We start from the raw sequence: 17036 nt of genomic DNA on the forward strand, positions 1-17036 counted from the left end.
TGTACAATTAAAATATCTGGTAACATAATTATTTTTGTTGTACACACATGCTTTTGTTATCGCAGACTCACAGTAATTCCGAATAGTCAACCATACTTGTCAATCTTTGTATCATTAATTATCATCACTTGTTAATACAAGTAAAACATATATTGTGAGAGCTATTTAGCGGAAATTGGGACCATTTTATGCAAACACACTCCATTTGTTTCAACACTGCGTGTTTACATTATTTGAATCGCTAATATTTATATTTATTGAATGGCCGGATATCCCAGCCACCCAAATACCAGAAATACAGCGGCAATTATTTGCTCATAATTGGCTGATTCACATTTTACATGCATAATAAGTACATGAGATTAACACACATTCATAATATTACGTAATTTGAAAGGGTTGTTTTATTTTTTAATTTTATCATTAATTAACGATTGCTGGATAAGAAAACTTTTACTTAACAAGTATTTACAAATTATACGTCTGAATGAATTATAAATGCGACGAGTTCACAAATGATGAGTTCACATGTCACAAGTTCTAGAAAAATTCCTGTCTTTTCGGCTGCCAACCGTTTCACAAACTAATTTGTTCAGAACTGCATCTGCCAGTGTAAGCGATATCCAAATCTAAAATGTTCAAAATTATATACATAAATAGATATTGAGAAATGCGTTACTAAATATTTTCAAAATGTGTAAATACCTGGATGCTTTAACTTTTGACAGTTTAAGTAGCATAAATTTGCATAGCTAACAGAATCCGTCCCACACACTGGGCACAAAATTCGACGACAAGGACAACCCCTTTTTTGTTGATGGCGTCGATGCCGCGTCCTCTGAAAAAAGTTGAAAATTTGATAGGAAAATGTCTTCTTTATTATACACTTTTTTCTAAATAGCACCCAAAATCATGGAACAGTAAACTAACCTCTGCGGTTGAACAAAGCCCACCTCTTTCAATGCTAAACGCATGTTTTGCAGTTTCTGGGTCTTGTGGCGACCAATGATCACCGTCGAGATTTGAATTCTCTGCAGATTTTAATACGATGATACTTGTGCCAGACACCTCGGCTACCCACACTATCAGCACCCCAACTGATATTGTGATTAAACAAGACTCAAAACTGAGATTAACTCGCATTTTAGTAATTGAATATAATCGTAAATTTAGAATTTATATTGGAATAAACTTTACAACTTTGTATAGCGCTCCAATTAAACTCTGACAAACTAGCATCTACGACGTGCTTTATAAGAGTCTATTTGATTGAGTGAGTCACTAAGTCTATAGCAAATACTGCAAAAATTTCAACTTACAGTGATCAATACATACGTATGTATATATGCCCGCTTTTTGTTTTGTAAGACTTATCTGGAAATGATTAAAATTCAGTGATAACTTGTCATTCACAGCATTCACGGAGCATTCTATTGGTCAATTTTTTTGCCCAACAGTCAACGGAAATGCCACTTGACCACACAATCTCGAATAATAATAATCGTGGCATTTCGTGGAATTTGGACAAGGAATTAGTTTACAGTTTTTGTCGAATCAGATTATGTGTCATAGCATTAAGAGGTTCGGGCTTAAATGACATTGAATTACAGGCAAACCCATCAGAATCACATGAGTGATGTAATTACACACACATAAATAATCTTATCTGTAATAAAAATCTCAGGTTGCTTATTAGAAAATTTGAATCAATTACATGATTACAGATAGTAATTTAGGTGTGCAATTATCTTTCGCAAACTAATCGTTTAATTAGCCTATCCGCTGCATTAGTCAGAGAAAGCCGCACTTATGCAACTTTTCCGCATGCGAAGGTAGATTCATGTCCATAAATAACGTACATTTACTTACGTAGATACCTATGTATATATGGGATTCTGACTTCACACAGATCAAAATTTAGTATTCTCCGGAAGTCATACTTTTCATGCAATTATTGCGTCTGTTTCTGTACCCCCGAAATAATTTTTTCGAGACGCAACCTGACAAAATGACGATCAAATTTTGATAATATTTGTAAAAAATAAAATTGGTATTCCTAGCTCATAAAATCCTACCAATTAACAGTTTTGTATTGGAAGCATCCATCGTGTACAAGTTTCTTGCTATCAGGATTGGGTAAACCTTTATGTAAATATGTATGCATTTTCTGAAAGAAACTATGTCATACACCAATACGGAAATAAAAGTGACATTTTACTGATTGCAGGACTCATTAATTGCACTTTTAATTCGTTCTGTGTTTATGTCATGTTTGTGTCAGGGCACTTTTACTATTAATGTGCAAGTACATGTACTGTACGTATTTAGGTGGGTAGCATAGCTGATTTAATTGCGAACTTAAATAGTGCGAGGTCAAAAAGCACTCTCAGAAAGCCAATACATAGTACTTATGTATTACATATATAGCTGCAACAACAAGTAAAAACTCCTATGCATACAATAAATGTGTCCCACAGGTGCCTGGGCTCATACTTTCCCTCTTTTCCAATATTAAATATGGTACGCGACACAATTACGAGATTCGAGCAGATCTGGGCTAATCCAACTTCTTAGGAAATCCTGCTGCCCAACATCAGATTAATTGTTTTGTCGCGTGCAGTCTCTACCGTTCTGCTGGAAGTGAAAATTTCGGTTCCTGTGATGGCTGTTGGTTAGAATGTAAGTAGCACAATAAAGCAATCGGGCAGTTAACATTTGAAAGTGTGAGGTCGGTTGTGCCGTTCACCTTAACAAATGTAAATATTCGCCAATACTTGACCAATTGTCACGTCATGCACGTTTAATTTCAATGCTGCGTAAGTGGAGGAGACCTGTTTCCCTTTCGTGTCAAACATATGTATTGATCTTTCGTCCCCTTTCTCCTACCCCACAATTAAAACTTTTCACGTCAAGGTTCAGACATTTTGCTGGTGCAACCACTTAATTACCATGTAATCCTAGACTTTACACCTCTATGTGTCCTATACCATTGGTTAAGCAGCCCATTAAACCCTTAACCCGTCTGTATGAGAATTTACTGGACAAGGTCTCCGCTACAAACTTATGTATGTACATATGCTATGAAAAAGTAGTGGTTACTATTTACTGGTTAAAAATCACTTGGGCGCAGAGTTGATTGTATTGCGTCTCGAAATGTACATAAGCAAACATTTACTTTTCAACGAGAAAGAAAGTTTGTAGTTTTATGTTTGGGCGAGTGAGGAAGTCGATGCTTGAGAGAAAGTTCCGGGGTCAGTTTATGCTAGTGTTTCCTTTGCCACGCTCGCTAATATTGCTGGGATTTTAATACCAGGTCAAGATTTTCTACAAGGATCCATAGTTTTTCATTGAGGATCTCTATTCAGCCAATTTTTGATCACATTGCAGGTAAATATCTGTCAGTTTCCCTCCATCGAAAACACTTTTAATTATTTAAGTATGAAGTATTTTAGTTTACCATTCGAAACTTATCTGACGTTTAGCAATTTATAAGTGTTCACGCTGAATTATCGTCCGTGGTTAACTGAAATACGTAAATGTATTGACCTTACTATCATCGAGCTTATCACAAAATTACCAATTGTTTTAATTATTATCATCACGCTTCACAATGGATCAGATTACACGATATTTAATAATACAAGGATGGCGTATTTGGACGGGTAAATATTTACCCTACTCCGACATGATTGAAATTATCTGAATTCAGATCTTATTATTGGTTCTGTTCACATCGATCATAGTTTTCACAAGTGTTACAAATTATCAATAGCCCTTTGGCTTAGGGGATCGGGGGTGGAACTGTCACCACGCAGTCACACGTTCGATTCCTCTCTGTCCGGGAAGCTATTTGCTAATCCTACTCGGCTCGGTGTTAGTACGGGGTGGGTGCTCCTCTCATGGTTGGGTGAGCCCGGCCAGACGGTCTGGCAATGCCAGAAAGGGGAGCCCTCGCAGAGTCCGTTCTCTGTGAGAAGATCCAACTCATCGCCAGAGATATATGGTGAGAAGGAACCGTCACGGATTGAAAACCAGATGAGTTAATCTGATATCTAATGACGTTAAAGGATTATTTTCATTTTCATTTTTTTCATTATCGTGAATATCAAAATTCCCAAAGCTCGTAAGACTCGGAAACGAGTGAAACACAGGCTAAAAGTTCACCGACCCAGCATCGTTCGAAGAACTAATTACCAGAACTTGTGAATATTTATGTCTCAAAGTTTACTCGGGATTTAGCTGAAATGGAATGAAAGCTTGTATCATATCATTATGACGATACTTACTTATAACCTTGGTTTTGTATCTCCTCGTTAGTGTCATAAATAGAACATGGTGGTAAAAGCTATGCAGTCACCATCACAATTCTAATATTTGCACTGCATACAAAGACTTTGCTAATGTTGACGTTGGGAAATTCACGTTAACTTGAGTATTATATACCTGGCGATAATTTGTGCATGCGTTTTTATTACTGAATATTTAATCAAGTCTAAGCATCAAACTCTTAAAGTATTACTATTTGAAAAGTTTAACCTTCTAAATTCCACGTACAATGTAATATAGTTGAGTGTGTAGTAATGTTTGATAGCGCCGATTTCTACATAATTATAACTGGAAAATCTTAGTTTTAGGTTTGTTTCGTTGTTAATTTCAAACGTATTTTGGAAATCAAAAAGTATTCACGTGTCACATCATTCCTTTAACCTCCACAGGAAAAACATTGGTTCATGCTGATAAAAATAATGGGCGAGAGTTCATTTGTTCGATAAATGTCAACAATTCCTCAGAATAGAACGTGGCCTTGCATCTCGAATGAATTCAATCAACACGTTTGTAAAAAATGCTCTTTTTGGTTATCATGACAGGAGCAGCAGGCAGCCGCAGAGGATGATCACCAGCTACACTCATTGTAGTGTTACGTACACAGAGTGACGACAGACATTGACGATGCAGATGTGCTTACGCCAAATTTATGTCGCTCCAACCGAAATTGGCATCCGAAATTGGCATCAAATTGAATAAAAATAACGTTCCATGACAGATGGATGATGGTGACGCTGGCAGTTTAACTAAATTGCACTGTAAATTATAATAAATTATAATACCAAGAAAATACCCAAATACTGAAATATTCTGACAATCAGTAAACCACAGTTATTCTGTTCATGGGGTTGAGCTGCATTTATAAAAACGAATGTTGTTTTGGCTGTTACACAAGATGCTTCCGAGGTATAAATAAATATATACATTAAGTAAATGAGAAATGTGATGGAGGCGTGAAAATTAATTTTAGAAAACAGTTCGCAGGTTTTTCCGAAGGAGCAACAAAACATCGCCGGATAGCGTAATGTCCAAATCTCCGCCGAGCATTGCCTTGACCGCGGACCGAACGCAAGCAGACGAGGAGAGCATACAGGAACAGTTGTCGCTTTTTCATTTTGGACAGAAAACGACGGGCAGAAGGTTTTCTCATCCGAATCAGATCAAATACGTTGACGAGTATGAACGGCGGAAAGGATTGTCCCAACCAGGAAGCCCGTCCGTGTCTCTCCATCCCGAATTCGAGGAATTCGATTATGATGAGGTTCACGTCAACAAGTTCTTAATTGACAGTAAAAAGGACGACGGTGTTGACCACGAAGGAGAAAAAACTCCAAGTCCTGTGATGGAGAATCCTGTTGTACCTCCTGGTATATTAATAGGTTAAGATCATAAACTTTGCTTGTTGGGCTTTCAATCTCAATTTCATTACAATTTAAACCTAATAAATTGACATGCCAATTGTAAAGCGTATGTGACTCATTCATTTGTGAGTGAAACTCTAGCGTCTGGACGAGATTGCGACGTGACTAATGTCATTTCTCTCATGAAGACTCATGAATGTGCATCAAAAACGAGAATTTTATTTGCTTCTCGGACATTCTTCCAAGTGAGTCATCGTTCATCAGTGTTTCTGGTAAATATTTATTGGTTGTAAAAAGTTCATGACTTGTTCAGACTTTAAATATCGACATAAGTGAGACAAATAAAGTTGTCATTCTTGAAAATTTCAATCGTTTCACTCATATTTGTGGAATTTATAAGTAATTTTTATCATTTTTACTGCAACCACGTTCAGTGTACTGTACAAATGGACAAATTCCGTGAAATTTCTGTTGACAAGTTTACCTAAAGGGTGTTAATAAAGTCCGATCCCATGCATTTTTTGGAGCGTGGTTGTTACAAATTCAGCTGGAACTTTTGAACCAGTGAAGTTATTTATTTCAAATTTTTACCATGGGAGGAACAACTAAACGTGTAAGTCATGAGCATCTTAGAGTTGAGATACAAACATTGCATCAGCAGGGGCTTAAACCTACAGAAATTGTGCAAAAATTGGGCTGCAGCCGCAGAACTGTTTGGAAATGGAAGAATAAAAATTTTGTCCACGACAAAAAGCGACCAGGGCGACCCAGAAAGGTGTCACCTACCACAAAAAGAATGATTAAAAACAGACTTTGCAAGAAAACCGGTAGTTCATTACGTAATTGAGCAAGGGAGTTAAATGACTCAAAACGCTATAAAGAGAAGAAGAAGCAAATTAACTGTGTGACCGTGCAAAAATTTGTGAAAACTACGAAGTGGGGTCACACAGCTTACAAACTAACCAAAAAAACCTCTCATGTCACAAAAATATATCGATGACCGTCTGAAATTTGAAGAACTCCTTCAGAAAAGTGCCCATTTGAGTGAAAAAAGACTTGGTGAAGAATTGCGCAGTCACATCCTTTGGACTGACGAATCTATTATTGAACTATATCCAAAATTGAACCAACAAAATGTTCGTTACAGGACAGAAAACAAATCGGATGTACCATCAAGAGCGATCCCAAAATTCGGGCTTAAAGTTATGGTAGCGGGTGGATTTTGTGCACGTTGCGTGACCCCTCTACATATCATACCAAAAGGCCAATCAGTCAATGCAAAGCATTATATGGAAAAAATATTACCTATCTATTTCGATAGCATGGGGAACAAGGAAATATTTCCGAATGAAAGAAAAATAGTTTTCATGCAGGATGGTGCTATAGCCCATACAGCAAAAGCGAGTTTGAGTCTCATCAAGACGCAAGTTTCAACGGTCTGGAGCAAGGGGGTGTGGGCCGCTAACGGCCCAGATTTGAATCCCCTGAAGAACCAGTGGTCCATACTTAAGGAAAATGTATACAAAGAGCCACAACCCCGGACGAGGGAAGAGCTAGTAAAAAAAAGTTCAAGATGTATGGAATTCGATTTCCAGAGGCACATTGGAAAAATTAGCACAGAGCCTTAAACAAAGAGTTGAGGGCATGGTTAAAGTAAATGGTAACAAGACCAAATACTAAGGTAAATATGTCGAACATTTTTTGTAAGTATCACGGGTAGTTTTTTTTTATACTAGCCTTCACTTTTTTACAGGAAAAATGGGATCGGACTTTATTAACACCCTGTACAACAGCCTCAGCACGTACATACATATTTAAATATGTATATATATGTATGTAAGAGCCAAATGTATGAGGTTCCAGCTACTAAATTAGCATTATCAGTTTACGGAACAGCACTTGTTTTTACAACTGTTATTTTGTATAACGCGAGTTTTATTATAAACAAGTGTATTTAATACGGATACGTTATTTAATTTCTACGTAAAAGTGACACAAAACGCAAAATCCAAAATATTCCAGCCAACAACAACAACACAAGGAAACAAATTTGTATCATGTTTACAAACTTTAAATAGGCAATAGAAATTGACATCAAATTGGAGTAGTTTTTACAGCATGCTGTGAAGCATTTGCTCTGTTCAAAATCCAGTCAATAGTTCGTAAGAAATCGGTTGAGACATTTATCTGAGCATGTATTGTGACGTTTGACTTTATGATTGCATAATGACGGAAGGCTATTATGGGACGACCTGCATTTTCATAATATTTTTGTCATTCATGTTTCTAGCAAGTTCAACATACATAAGTCTTGGTATTAAAATGGAACAATTTATGCAAGTAAAAAATATATAAAGAGAAGATTTTGATTTGTTAATTAAAAAGAATCATGCAGCTCAGTAGCTTGTTGAATAATTAAATGTGCACTGGACAAGCAATCTTTAAAAAATTCAACGTTGATTAATGTACACTTTTTGTGCGGCTTTGATTGCAGCTTACCCATCAATTTGAACAATGCAATATTTTTCACAAGGTCTTAAAGTTTTTTATTGAAGGGAAGTTGCATTGTTCGACCATTAGCTCATTTATCATTTAAGTCGTACTTTGTTAAATTCCCTTTGCAATTTGTACAGCTTCAAACATATTCGCATGCATTTCTAAACCTTGAACTTGAAGAAATTTTTAGCAACCTATTTTGATTCTGGATACATATGAATTAGATATGCATACATAACGTACTATCATAGATTTTCAGGAAATTTTCATGCACCGAACTTAAGAATCCTTATCGAAAAACTCGTCAATTTTCATTGACATTTATAAAACGAGACATATTCAGGTTCAGGACTGTGATAAGACAACACGTGTAAAAGCGAGTCTTAAGACTGTTGACCGCAATAGACCGCATATGAAGAGATTCAAGGTCGTACTTTTTCAATTCAAGCAGGCACCTTTTATTAGAAGACTAATAATCAGCGATTAAAAGTTGGACATATTTAATTATTTATCTTTATTTTTCTGTGCATCTTCCTTTCCCATTCATTCTCATCGTCTTCATTAATGTTGTCACAATTCATTACTGCTGACAAGTAAATCCTGAGCGTAAATTAAGTGATGAACTCTTTAACCATCAATTTGCTCATCCAAGAAGCAGCAGGGAGGGCTTTGACTTTTGGTCTTCTTGTATTTAAATTACCTGTTTTTTTCGTTTCATGGCTAATTAAGAAGCCGGGATTTCCTACATTTATTTACATATATTTTTCCGGGAATGTAGGTAATAATTCTTAATTAAGCTATTATGCACTAATTGCACATCATGTGTAATTATGCGAATTATTAATGAGAATTGATTTTTGGTCATTGGCTGCACTGACGTAAAGAGCAAGGCCAAGTGTACTGTGCAAATCCTTTTCGCGTCGATGTCACCGAATTCAATTTAAAAAATTGTAAATTGAATTCCTGGTGCAAGGATTTATATAACATTACGATTTTTGAAATATGTGCATCTAACCCCCCTTCAAAAACGGGGGAAGAAAATTTGGAAAAATGAGAAAGTCAATGTACACTCCGTACAACAAGAGTGAGACATCAACTTGCATTTGACATTCGAATTCCCTCTTGAATACGAGCATTTTTATGTATCAAGAGTTTCAAAATTTGAAAATTTGCGGTTTTTTTACGTACATACAAATCCTCAAAAAACTCCTGGTTCCCACACTTTGCAGTCTGACAACCTAATGCCAGATTTTTCTCCTTCGCAAGACGAATATTTTAAGCTTTTGTTGTCAGACTGCAAAGTGTGGGAACCATGAGTTTTTTGGGGTCAAAGTTTCTGGGTGAGGGGCTTATTTTTGCAAGAGCCGTAACAAACTATTGTCACTAATGCGAAAATGAGACGTATAATTGCAATTAAAGAACTTATTCAAATTTGTAATATCTGAATTACAAATTCGGTCCAAATTTAAAACTTAAGCTTTTTGGAATTTATAATCCCGGTGAACAATTTGCAGAGAATGAGAAGTGGGACAGACCACCATACGGCACTGTCACAACGACAGTGAGCGGTGGTGGTGGATACCCACCAGAATCCGATTCTCACTCTGCCTCACGCAAAATAAGGAAAAGAGTTTTGTAGTACGCTTGGTCTGGTTCTATTCTAAATTGGTCCCGATGCACAATCAAATACGGTCCGAATGCGCCCCGCATACGATTTTTTCGGTTTAGAGACGGCCGAAATTGTCGCCTCAATTACGACTATGGATAGATTTCTAATTTCAGATTCCATGTAGTAACTCAAAGTAGCGGGTGGGCCACCTTCTGTCTCATAGCTAAAAAAAGATTTCGTTTAACCGAAAAGTTTACGCTATCGAGCAGAATTCGGATTTTCTCTCGCAATCGGAATTCTTCTGCCGACTTCGGCCCGAATACGGGGCGAGTTCAGCTCAGTGGCGGGGGTTTAAAAGTGTTGCCATGCCATGCCTTCCTCGCTCTTAGCACCAGTCGCTCATTTCACTCCGCTTGTACATCCCAGAAAACAGTTCTGACAATGAATAATTTAAAGAGTAAACCTTTTGCCGTTGTTGAATTCATTGAAAAAGATAAAACGTTGGTTTCAGTTGTGTCAGCAAACTGGTTAAGTGCTGCCAATACACAGTGTTATTGGCCATCAGGTCCAGGAAGTCATCAAAAATTAATTAATCATATTCTTCCGGATGTGACCTGGGAAAAATACCAATGCTCTCTTCTTAAATTTTCAAGTAAGTTTCTATTTTACTGTTTGATTCGTCATTTTTAAATAGTTAAAAAATGGAGGCTTCACTTCCTTCCATCATCATTACTTGATTAATTATGTACACACTTTTGCAGGTACAATTGAAAGTGCGACAAAATCAGCGAATTCCGCCCGGACGAGTGACAAATTATCATCATCCGAAGTTGAGATAGCTGGATTTTCTAAAGGCAGACCACCGCCACGACGCAGGCGAAAGAATAAGGTAGCAGCGGCAGTGAAAATTGTTACACCAAGTACGGATTCGGGAGGCAATTCGGAAGAGGAAGTCAGTTCTGGAGGTGATCCTGTCGTCTCTGGTCTTGTCAATTTGATTAATTCTGGTAAAATTAATATGAGTTATTTTTTGCACAAATTTACGATCTTGGTATATTATTAACGATTCCAATTTAATTTAGTGTCAACTGTAATTGAAAATCCAAGCAGTGACCCTCAACCCCGTCGTCAACCAACCCTTGTTTCAGTGGACTCAACAGTTGTCAATTTGTCTTCCCCGATTCATCACCCCCCAGCAGCATCACTAGGAGGGCAAATTGTAAATTTGTCGCAAAACGAGCCGGAATCTCAAATTTTTGCAGCGGTTGACGTGGTGCCACTCTTTGCTTCTCTGACCGAGTTGATTAATAATTTCAAGTACGAGAATAATGGTAAAATCATTCGTTTTCTTGATCATCGATTAATTTTTCCTTTTCGATAATTTTTGATTCACATTTTTTATACATTTGGTTCTAGCCTTTCAAACAAAAGTAACAGAAGAATTGGTTAAAATTAGAGGTCATCAGGAAGAGATATTAAGGAGAACGGCTGGAACAATCGACGAATCTCCTCTAGAAGACGATCCAAATCGACCGGACATTCCGTTGTCTACTCCAGAAGGATTGGATTTGTTAAACGATTGGTTGAAAAGTAATCAAACTAAAACTATTTTGGTATGTTTTCAAATATAGTGAGGAGAAAAAATTTTAATGTTTGTTAGTTTCATAAATTTAATCAACTAAATTTGTCTGGGTAGGTCGAAAAATTACGATATCTTGGTGGTAAAAATCCTAACGAAATTGTAACCCGAATATTAGAACAGCTACTGTTGGACAAATTGGCTAAAATAATCAGCCTTACTGGAGCAGGCAAATGTGCTAAACGAGGATTGAAAGACTCGAAGTTACAACAGGTGCTCTATGGTATGGAATCAAATTTTAATCAGGAGTTAGCATTCTCGATACAATTAATAACTTTGGTTCGTAATTCATCGTTTCACAGAAACTGTTCGGCTCAATCGTTCTACTCGTGAGTTAACGAACAGCGAAATTGACGATTTTACCAAGAGGTGGCTGAAGAATTCTAAAGATCGAGACGGCGGACGTAAACAACGAAATAAGGAAGAATGTTCAACAGGCAGATTCCCGAACGAACAGCAAGATGGCAACATCGACGGGCCGTGAATGAATTTTTGAATAGTGTTAGGGTCCCAGCAGTCGGTTCGATTGTTAATAGTGTCAGTGTACATCACCCAGCTGTTGTAAATAATAGTAATAGTAGATTAAGTGGTACAATTAGTAATGAAGCAGGTGATGAGAATTTAGAATTACAAGAAGTAGATACGTTAGATCGTTATTCAAATTCAGATTCAGATTGTAGCGAGGATGCGACAGAACTTACAGAAATTGTTTCAATTGATTTAGAATTGAGGAAGTGGGCTTTAGCTCATAACATTAAACATTTCGCTCTTGGTGAGCTCTTGAAATTATTTAAGAGGCAAAAAACTTTTCCTACTTTACCGTTAGACTCGAGAACTCTCATGCGAACACCAGCTAAAATTCGCACTTGTAATATTAGCGGAGGTAAATATTTTTATTTTGGAATTAGAAAGAATATGCTCATCAGGATGAAGTACGGGATTAAGGAAAATTTTTGTAGTTCCAGCAAGATTTTACGCACATTGCAATCAGAGGTTAATAGTCCATTAATTAGCCTTTCTGTAGGGATTGATGGAATTCCTCTAACTAGAAGCATCAATAAACAATTTTGGCCCATACTAGGTAGTGTTGATCAATCCTTTAATTCGACACCTTTTGTTATAGCTTTATTTTATGGAGAGTCGAAACCAAATAATTTAGATTTTTTAACTGACTTTGTAAATGAGTGTAAAACGTTAGAAAGGGATGGCATCTCTCTGGATATGCATTACTCTTTCAGGGTTTCACGTATTTTAGCTGATGCTCCCGCTAGAAGTTTCATAAAAGCTTGTAAAAATCATAACAGTTATCACGCGTGTGAAAAATGTCTAGAAGATGGTGAGTGGATGCATAGTGTCAGATATTGCAAAGGTAATTTCCGAAGCAGAACGGATGATAGTTTCAGGTTGCAGACGGATAAATCTCATCACACAGGAAATACAATTTTATCTGAATTGAAAATTGGTCTTGTATCACAAGTTCCTTTAGACTATTTGCATCTTGTATGTCTAGGGATTACAAGAAAATTAACTCGCATGTGGGTGAAAGGTAAATTACCCCACCGTCTACAAAGCAGGAATATATTATTAATTAGTGGAAGATTGAATAATTTGTTAATTTATTTTCCTTCTGAGTTTCAAAGAAAGCCAAGAGGGATCAATCACATTGATCACTATAAAGGGACAGAATTTAGAACGCTTTTACTGTACACAGGAGTAGCAGTCTTTAAAGGAATAATTCCGAAAGTTCAATATAAAAACTTTTTACGCTTCCATGTTGCCTTGTTAATTTTGTTATCCCCAAAAGCCGATAATATTGAATGGAATTTAGTGGATAAGAAGTTGTTAAAAAAGTTTGTGGAGAAATGCATCTCACTTTATGGACAGGAATTTGCTGTGTATAATTTGCATGGGCTTCTACACATTAATCAAGATGCAAACCTTTTTGGCGCACTGGATAATGCTAGCACATTTCCGTTTGAAAATTTCATGCAAAAAATTAAAAGTCTAATTCATTCGCATAATTATCATTTAGAGCAAGTTTCTAAACGACTAATGGAAGCAGAAGCTCTGCAAATCGATACTAATGTAGGTTTTAGTAAATATTGTCATAATGTGTTGTCTCCTAAAAATATTTGTAAGAACGGTGATAACTGTTACATGCTGCGTTCAGGGAAAATTGTTGTAATTCGTCGTTTTCAGAAGGATGATAGTAATATTAAATTTAGTTGTCAATTTTTTGGAGACATCAAACCCGTGAAAGATTATCCAATTGATAGCTCGAAGTTAGGAGTTTTTGAAGCTTCAAACGTATCCGAACAAGAATATTTACATATTAAACAAAATGATATAATTTGTAAATATATTAGGATGCCTTATAAATGTAAGTTTATATGTATTCCGTTGCTACACTCAATAAAATAAAATGATTTGTCAACCTTAAATTTGTGTATTTTAATTATTATTTGCGAGAAATATCCTTCGGAGCGAATGGAAAATATAGCACGCGGATAGAAAGCTGCATTCCGAAAGCGCATAGAATGCTGAAAATCGCATTCGGACCGAATTCCGGTCACGCATTCGGACCGAATTCCGATCACGCATTCGGAGCGAAGGCTTTTTTGCGGCAAGATCCGACATGTGGGCCGAATTCGTTAGCCCCCCGTGGAACGCATTCGGACCGAATTTGATTGTGTATCGGGGTATTCATTCACCAAAAAATCTTGTTATATAATCTCGTGAATGAGGATAATGTAACTTTTGTACGCTGACAATGAATGACGTAAAGGTTTTAGGAGTGTGTGCGGTTTAGCAATAATTTTATTCAACTGCTTGACTAATGATAATAATAGTCGTCACGACAGGAGATGAGCGAAACATAATACCGACGAAATCTATGTACATATCTCCATCCATTATGTACGGTTAGATACACCACAACTCTGAAAAATGTACAACACGAATAAATAAACTTGCACAATTTAGTTATTAATTTAACATTTATTTTGAACGTACAAAACAAATATTCGTGTTCGTTCAATAAAAATGTCATCACAGAATGTTGTGTGGAACGGATGTAAAAAAAACTGGAACTTGGCAGGTCTCCACATGTTTTACAGAACAAATAGGAATTTAGAACACGTTTACTTACTCCAGATTAGAGGAATGTGACTATTATGCAAGTACACATGTACAGTTCCCTGATTCCAGTAAGTGCTTCCATCGTAAAACTCGACAGAAATGTTAGAATAAAATAATATATATGCCAGAAATTTCGATAATGGCAATCAGGGAATCATAGTGTTTGTTTTTTTTTAAATTTCTTGTGTTTATTCATACACGATTTTAAGTGAAAATGTTTATATGCATTTGTAAATTACTGCATCAATGTACAATTTTATTTTATACTTATGGTGCCAATGTCAAATAATGCAAATGTTTTCAAAGCCATAAACCAAAAATGCAAAAAAATATCACATGCATGCAAATGTATATGAAGCACCTGACGTCTTGTTCGGTATGCCCTAGATATTTCCAACAAGAATTTTTAAATATTTGAAAAATTTAAAATAATTTTTTTGAGTGACGCTCAGTATTGAATTAAAACTTGTACTTTGTCTTGGAGGATTAATACGTAAGAAATACGTAATAAGTGTGGTCTGGTGCCGTAACGCTATAACTCATCCTCGGATAACCAACTTGTTCGAAATATTGTCAGGCAGTGACACTTTTCACTGGGATGCGAGGAGTTTAGATTTTTGGGTTAAGAAAACTCTAGGTCAAAACAAGGGGGACCAGTGAATGCACTTCACCTTATGACTAAATATGTATAAATTGTATAATCGTAGTATAAATTGTTATCGTAAGAACGGACTTTACCCCGATGCATGCTGTCCAAGCGTTTTAACTCTGATAAAAATATGCTCATGACTCCTTCCTACAGATTTTGTACGAATGCTGGCACTCAAGAAAGACCCAGATCTCTTAATTTATTTAATACGATGATAGGCAACGCCTTGAACGCGAAGCGAGTTTGTGTGATAATTATTTGCTAAATTAAGATAATAATTGCAGGGCCACACCTTGAGCCTAACGTCCAGAAATTGTACTATACAAATATTCAATTTGATCACGGACTTGAGCCTTAATTTTATTTTAATTCCTGTTTATTTTGCTGCTCATCCAACCCTGAATAATAATTATTATATTTTTCGTAATTCACCAATTTTTAGCTTTGACCTTCCATTAAAACAAGGATAATTCAACACCCCGTTGTTTATCCCACAACTTGTATAAAAATAGAAAGATCAAGTCCTGCTCCAGCCAAATTCTTTATCAAAAGACATGAGTATCACTACATGTTTAGCCTCGCAAACAAGTTTGCTTCGTACATTTGCTTCATAGATCTTGGCCATAATTGGCAGAAAAACCTTTTCATACGATTTATCGAACACGCTTCGCTGGGCTGTGTTTGATTGTTACGTATGTATGCAAATGTGTGCTAGTTCTAACATGATCATGCTGGGTAGCTTAGGAGGAAAGCTTCACTACTTGGCCCTCTCAGATTTTGATGTCCTTTGCATATAGTATCCCATGAGTAAACAAGAACCCCAAAGTGGTTTGATGTCATGGCCACATTTGTGCCCGCTACAGCCTTTCGAAGAGGCAAAAAACACGAAAGTGTTTCAATATGTACAAGTACGCGATTAGTACAAGTAGCGATTTTTATTATATTTTTTGCAACTAGGACGTAATTTGTAGAGTGAACTGTTTTAAGTACATATTTGTAGACTGTGGAGTGGATTTTTATTGTTATAATGTTCGTCTGATCTGATCTCATGAACTCCTCCTCCCTTTCGTTTTATGTTTTATCTTCCAACCTCCATCAAGAGAGTTTGATCGATTTCTTAAAAAAATGTCAGAACATGCATAAAAATGCAAAATTTTTGAGTATGTGTACCGTTGAGTCATGAAGCTTTCATGAAGCAAAACCAGGACTAATTACTCTACGTGTGTAACATTCATTTGTTTCTTAAATTGAATATGCATATCTATGTGGTACTTATGATAACACTTACAATTAGTCACAGGAATAAATAAAAATCATGTTCATTATATCATCTGTTTATTCCATGAACGAATTGATCTGCCAACGACGACGACGTCAATAATATCTAAATAGTTCTGAATCAGGACGTTCCAGACTATATAATGCATAATGTTGTTTTGTTATTGAACTGATTGATTGATAGCTTACCCAGTTCTTGCAGCCCATTAAATAAATAGATAGATACATGCTACTCAAGGAACTGATGGATAAACAAAACAATCTCAAAATAAAACGAGTCCTGTAAAGAACGAGGTCTTCGCCTATTTACCATTATTCCCATTTCATTCTCCTTTGGTCATGATACAGTCAAATACCAATCGATGCATACAATACGAGACAAGCTGCTGAACAAAACGTACGACAACAAAATAATGGAAAGTTGTCAACCTTTCGCAAACGAAACAAAGAGAGTGAAACAAGAGTTGAAAAAAATTCTACTTTGACAAATTTCCATCCTTTCTAGTGCGATTAAAGAGACAAATTATGAGTATGGGAAAG

General features: G+C 36.2%; 3 protein-coding genes and 1 long non-coding RNA gene across 7 annotated transcripts; 2 read left to right on the forward strand and 2 right to left on the reverse strand.

Annotated features, from left to right (window-relative positions):
- Nucleotides 1-376: 376 nt before the first annotated feature.
- On the reverse strand, nt 377-1340 carry LOC110847438. The gene is made up of 3 exons (XM_022094378.2): nt 931-1340; nt 706-838; nt 377-629 (listed from the first exon to the last, which is right to left on the reverse strand). Exons 1-3 carry the CDS (start codon nt 1141-1143, stop codon nt 577-579), a joined length of 399 nt encoding a protein of 132 aa, XP_021950070.1. The 5' UTR covers nt 1144-1340; the 3' UTR covers nt 377-576.
- A 1820-nt stretch (nt 1341-3160) lies between these two features.
- Nucleotides 3161-5791, forward strand: LOC110847581. Of its 4 annotated transcripts, XR_002547663.2 has the most exons (4): nt 3161-3387; nt 4869-5084; nt 5148-5232; nt 5304-5791. XR_002547663.2 is itself a non-coding variant. In XM_035850056.1 (3 exons), exons 1-3 carry the CDS (start codon nt 5045-5047, stop codon nt 5708-5710), a joined length of 522 nt encoding a protein of 173 aa, XP_035705949.1. In that variant the 5' UTR covers nt 4346-5044; the 3' UTR covers nt 5711-5791. The 4 variants fall into 4 exon arrangements, 1 of the variants encoding a protein (XP_035705949.1); XR_004834446.1 differs by having other exon boundaries at nt 4869-5232; XR_004834447.1 differs by lacking the exon at nt 3161-3387 and adding an exon at nt 3506-4634 and having other exon boundaries at nt 4716-5232.
- Nucleotides 5792-10233: 4442 nt separating this feature from the next.
- LOC118434937 lies at nt 10234-14061 on the forward strand. Its single transcript, XM_035849680.1, has 6 exons — nt 10234-10401; nt 10487-10799; nt 10875-11123; nt 11209-11405; nt 11489-11654; nt 11734-14061. Exons 1-6 carry the CDS (start codon nt 10234-10236, stop codon nt 11913-11915), a joined length of 1275 nt encoding a protein of 424 aa, XP_035705573.1. The 3' UTR covers nt 11916-14061.
- A 157-nt stretch (nt 14062-14218) lies between these two features.
- LOC118435034 lies at nt 14219-15815 on the reverse strand. Its single transcript, XR_004834448.1, has 3 exons — nt 15511-15815; nt 14444-14530; nt 14219-14370 (listed from the first exon to the last, which is right to left on the reverse strand). It is a non-coding gene; the product is annotated as an uncharacterized LOC118435034 (long non-coding RNA).
- Nucleotides 15816-17036: the final 1221 nt, after the last annotated feature.

Source organism: Folsomia candida, unplaced genomic scaffold (genome assembly GCF_002217175.1).
Source record: "Folsomia candida strain VU population unplaced genomic scaffold, ASM221717v1 Fcan01_Sc003, whole genome shotgun sequence".
Lineage (NCBI taxonomy): Eukaryota > Metazoa > Arthropoda > Collembola > Entomobryomorpha > Isotomidae > Folsomia > Folsomia candida.

Excerpts from the sequence above, each read along its gene's own strand:
- LOC110847438 (XM_022094378.2), bottom strand. The coding sequence starts at position 1,143 with ATGCGAGTTAATCTCAGTTTTGAGTCTTGTTTAATCACAATATCAGTT. Across the intron at positions 839-930 it reads GGCTTTGTTCAACCGCAGAG|AGGACGCGGCATCGACGCCA; the intron begins GTTAGTTTACTG and ends AACTTTTTTCAG. Across the intron at positions 630-705 it reads TCAAAAGTTAAAGCATCCAG|ATTTGGATATCGCTTACACT; the intron begins GTATTTACACAT and ends TGAACATTTTAG.
- LOC110847581 (XM_035850056.1), top strand. The coding sequence starts at position 5,045 with ATGGATGATGGTGACGCTGGCAGTTTAACTAAATTGCACT. Across the intron at positions 5,085-5,157 it reads CAGTTTAACTAAATTGCACT|TTATTCTGTTCATGGGGTTG; the intron begins GTAAATTATAAT and ends AGTAAACCACAG. Across the intron at positions 5,233-5,303 it reads TTACACAAGATGCTTCCGAG|TTCGCAGGTTTTTCCGAAGG; the intron begins GTATAAATAAAT and ends TTTAGAAAACAG.
- LOC118434937 (XM_035849680.1), top strand. The coding sequence starts at position 10,234 with ATGAATAATTTAAAGAGTAAACCTTTTGCCGTTGTTGAATTCATTGAA. Across the intron at positions 11,406-11,488 it reads ATCAAACTAAAACTATTTTG|GTCGAAAAATTACGATATCT; the intron begins GTATGTTTTCAA and ends TTGTCTGGGTAG. Across the intron at positions 11,655-11,733 it reads GTTACAACAGGTGCTCTATG|AAACTGTTCGGCTCAATCGT; the intron begins GTATGGAATCAA and ends ATCGTTTCACAG.